This window comes from Colobus angolensis, unplaced genomic scaffold, assembly GCF_000951035.1.
Source record: "Colobus angolensis palliatus isolate OR3802 unplaced genomic scaffold, Cang.pa_1.0 Scaffold115, whole genome shotgun sequence".
Classification (NCBI taxonomy): domain Eukaryota; kingdom Metazoa; phylum Chordata; class Mammalia; order Primates; family Cercopithecidae; genus Colobus; species Colobus angolensis.
Genome location: NW_012112586.1, coordinates 536,517 through 540,754, shown reverse-complemented (window position 1 = coordinate 540,754; position 4,238 = coordinate 536,517). Strand labels below are relative to the sequence as shown.

The following is a 4,238-nucleotide window of genomic DNA, read 5'->3' as shown; positions in this document are numbered from 1 at the left end:
CGCCGCTGGGTCACGAGACCCCAGGGGCATTTCCTTGCACAATTATATCTGGGGGTGAGTTACAGGCAGTACCCAGCCACAGGAGCTCAGCCGCCATGGGGTCACGAGACCCCGCGTGCATTTCCTTGCGCAGTTACATTTGGGGTCTGCTTTGACGCACGGCTCATCTCAGCTCCTGCAGTCACGAGCCACGTTACGAAAAGGCTCTGGTGGTACTCAAACGGCTGAAGCCTGGCGCCAGGCCTCACTGCAGAGTCAATGCTGCACAGGCTCCGCCCTCCAGGGCTGGAAGCAGGTTATCTCAGTCTCCAGACAGACGAGACTCCAATCCGAGGTCATGCTCCAGGACAGGAGGGGAAAATCATAACGTTTTAGCCAAAACCAGAATTTAAAGTATCTAAAACCCAGACTTTCATTTTGGTGATGAAAGGGTTGCACGGTGCGTGCCAACGTGTCACAGTTACAAACCCAGGACTCCACTTCCCAGGGCGGAGCGTGTGGCCCTCGCCCTTCCTAAGCCAACAGCAGACACGGCCCGATGGCCTGGGTGCCGACCAGAGGAGGGAAGCATAATCACGCAGCAACGCTTTACACACAGCACCCTCCTTACATGTGGATGCTGAGGAGATGAGCAGCTACTGTCCTAAATAATCCCTAAAATCAGAGCAGTCCCCAAGAATTTCACTGTAAATGTACCATTATTAGTTTATACATTTTATCACTGAAAAGATCTCTAGTCCTTTTCACGAGGCAAAGTGGTCCAGATGGCTAGACTGTAAGTGGCCAACCCAGGCCTATGGCCATCAGACAGATATTTACACAAGTCGGCGAAATGAGCAGGGTTTCAACCAAACACTGATGCAGCAGACAGGCTCAGAGCCAGGCGCCAGCAGGAACAGATGACCAGGGGCATCCCGCAAAGGCGTGCATACAGACCCAGCACTGCTGTCACAGAGGCACCCGGGCCAGAGCTCACACATCTGTAACATCAGGACCCCAAAAGTAAATAAACTAAGTTGAAAAAAATCAGGAATCTAGATTTTTTACATGCTACTTCTCAACTTAAACGCTGGCAATGAGTTTTCAGAATTGTTTCAAATAAACACATGTGAAATGCAGTTTGATTTCAGTAATTTGGGGGTTTTTGTTGTTTTTATTTAGTTTTAAGAAATTTTTAAAAATATACTGCAGGCCAGGCCCAGTGGCTCACGCCTATAATCCTAGCATTTTGGGAGGCCAAGGTATGACGATCACTTGAGCCCAGTAGTTCAAGACCAGCCTGGGCAATATGGTGAGACCCTGTTTCTATAAGAAAATAAAAATAAAAAATAATTAAAATTACCCAGGTGTGGTGGCGTGCACCTGTTGTCCCAGCTACTTGACGGCAGAGGCAGGAAGATACCTTAAGCCTGGGAGGCAGAGGCTGCAGTGAGCTCTGACTGTGCCACTGGACTCCAGCCTGGGCGACAGAGCAAGATCCTGACTCTAATTAAAAAAACAAAACAGGCTGGATGCCCACGGTCTGCTTACCAAGCACCTGGGTGACACAGGACATGCAGGCCGGCCTTTAACACAAGAGCGTCAGCACCGCTGCCAGTCAGACCGTAGCAGAGCCTGGACTCCAACTGCATCTTCACTCTCTAATGTGAAGCTCTCTTTGCTAAACGCACAGCCCTGCATGGGGCTTGGATGGCACACGGCAGGCACAGGCACACAGCGGCTCAGAGAGCAAGTGCGCGGGGCACCTGCTCCCAAGGGGCTGAGTGACACAAACGTGGAGGGTGGGAAAAGCGGCGGGAACGGATGCTTACACAGTTGCGTTTCTTGCATAGGAAGACTGAGTCTGAGAGACTGCAAAGCTTCTTTTCTAAAACTGCCCTCAGCACTAGTTCCCTGAGCCTTCCTTAGGTTGTCATGGAAACCAGCCACACCTGGAGAGGCATCAGGGCCCACTGGGCTTGTGGTGGGGTCGAGAGATGACGGAGGGTCTGGCGAGGGTGGCATTGGCCCGTTCTGACAGAGGCCTCCCTGGCCAGGTCCGTCCGGGCTTTCTCCTTCCGTGGAAGCTCTGTTTACCTCAGCACCTGGAAAGACAGAGTACGCTGGACCACCATGGATTTAACAACAAGTGATGTCGCTTTTCAGACACGCAGCTGGAGTAGGAAAGAAGAGGATCCAGACTCATGAGCACGGTACCTTCTCACCCCACAAAGGCGTTCACTATGAGAAGAGCAGCCCATGGGCCCCGTCCCACAGGCGGGGTGGCCAGGATAAGGCCCACAGCCCCGCTGGTGTCATGTCCTCCCTGTAAGGTGAACTCGTCCTCCATGCCTCCACTCTGGCTATAGAACTTATGTAGTAACGACAGTAACATTTCCTCTTTTTATTTTTTTTTTTGAGATGGAGTCTCGCTCTAGCGCCCAGGCTGGAGTGCAGTGGCACTATCTCAGCTCACTGCAAGCTCCAACCACCAGATTCAAGCTATTCTCCTGCCTCAGCCTCCCGAGGAGCTGGGATTACAGGCTCCCACCACCACATCCAGCTAATTTTTGGTCTTTTTAGTAGAGACGGGGTTTCACCATGTTGGCCAGGCTGGTCTCAAACTCCTGGCCTCAAGTGACCCGCTCACCCGCCTTGGCCTCCCAGAGTGTTGGGATTACAGGCGTGAGCCACTGCACCCAGCCAATGTTTCCTTTCCATTTAAGTAAAACCAGTAAGAAATCTCATGAAAGTCAACTGTTTAAAACAAACAAAAATCACAAACGCTTAAAACACAGCTGACAATCTTTCTAGCAGGCACCGGGAACAGCAGTGTTCATCAGAGTCACAGCCTCACATTTACAAAGGCTGATTCTGGAGTCATTTCAAAGCCTAAGCTTATCCTCCAAGGCGAGGACCCTACGGCAAAGAGGTGGATTATGTCATCAGAACACCACCCGCGAAGCAGAGACAGAACCCAGAACTGCGCTTCTGCTCGAAGACTGCCTGCTGGGTAAAGGCCTGGGTTGAACCAGTGACAATTCTATAGCCACCTGTTACCTCAGTTCGCCCACTAACATGATTATATATAAATTAACCACAACACAAACTAAAACATAGTTCCTCATCAAATGGAATAAAGAAAGACTTCTTTCAATGAAGTGATTTTCAGTCTTTTTCCTGCCCCCTAACTGCTGACTAGCAGGTGGGTCAGTTCAGTCAAAGAACCAAGACATGTGAAGGGGAAGGGAGGGTCCTCAGGGGTTCTGGACCTGGTTCCAGTGGCTCTCAAGGCCTGGCAACACCCCACCTCTCACAGCGGTCAGCATTCCTCGGATCCCATGTGCATGTAGTACAGTAAATTCACTTTTTGCTCAAGCAAATTAAAAATGGGTTTCTTTCACTTACAAATGTGAGTCCAAACTAACACAGCTACTTACTGTCATGCCTCCTGAAAGAAAAACCAGAGTAAAAGCAGGGGTGCCACAGACAGGAAGCCAGAGCAAGGGGACCCCGCCAACACACTGAGACGCCTTTCATGCAAAGGACCGGGGAGCTCCACTGCTAGGAGAGGGGAACCTTGCATTTCAGATAAAAGTTAACGGGTTAGGCCAGGCGCGGTGGCTCACGCCTGTAATCCCAACACTTTGGAGGCCGATGCAGGTGGATCACTTGAGGTCAGAAGTTCAAGACCAGCCTGGCCAACATGGTGAAACCCCATCTCGACTAAAAAGACAAAAATTAGCCAGGCACGGTGGCATGCGTCTGTAATCCCAGCTACTTGGGAGGCTAAAGCAGGAGAATCACTTGAACTCAGGAGGTGGAGGTTGCAGTGAGCCAAGACCGTGACACTGCACTCCAGCCTTGGCAACAGAGCAAGACTCTGTCTCAAAAAAACAAAAAACAACATAAAAAGAGGTTGGCCACATGCAGTGGCTCTCACCTGTAATCCCAGCACTTTGGGAGGCGGAGGTGGGAGGATAACTTAAGGCCAGGAATTCATGACCAGCCTGGGCAACGGCAAGACTGTCTCTATAAAAAGTTTTTAAAATGAGCCAGGCAACTGGGCACGGGGGCTCACACCTGCAATCCCAGCACTTTGGGAGGCCAAGGGGGGGTGGATCACCAGAGATCAGGAGTTCGAGACCAGCCTGATCAACATGGAAACTCCATCTCTATTAAAAATACAAAATTAGGCCGGGCACGGTGGCTCAAGCCTGTAATCCCAGCACTTTGGGAGGCCGAGATGGGCGGATCAC

At 50.9% G+C, this 4,238-nt stretch overlaps 1 protein-coding gene across 1 annotated transcript in view; it reads right to left on the bottom strand.

The window, feature by feature from the left end:
• Positions 1-4,238, bottom strand: part of GOLGA3 (golgin A3) — an 81,583-nt gene that overhangs the window by 43,786 nt on the left and 33,559 nt on the right. The window contains exon 7 of the mRNA XM_011960757.1: positions 1,812-2,084. Coding sequence (XP_011816147.1) covers positions 1,812-2,084 — 273 coding nt within the window. The remainder of the gene's footprint in view (positions 1-1,811; positions 2,085-4,238) is intronic.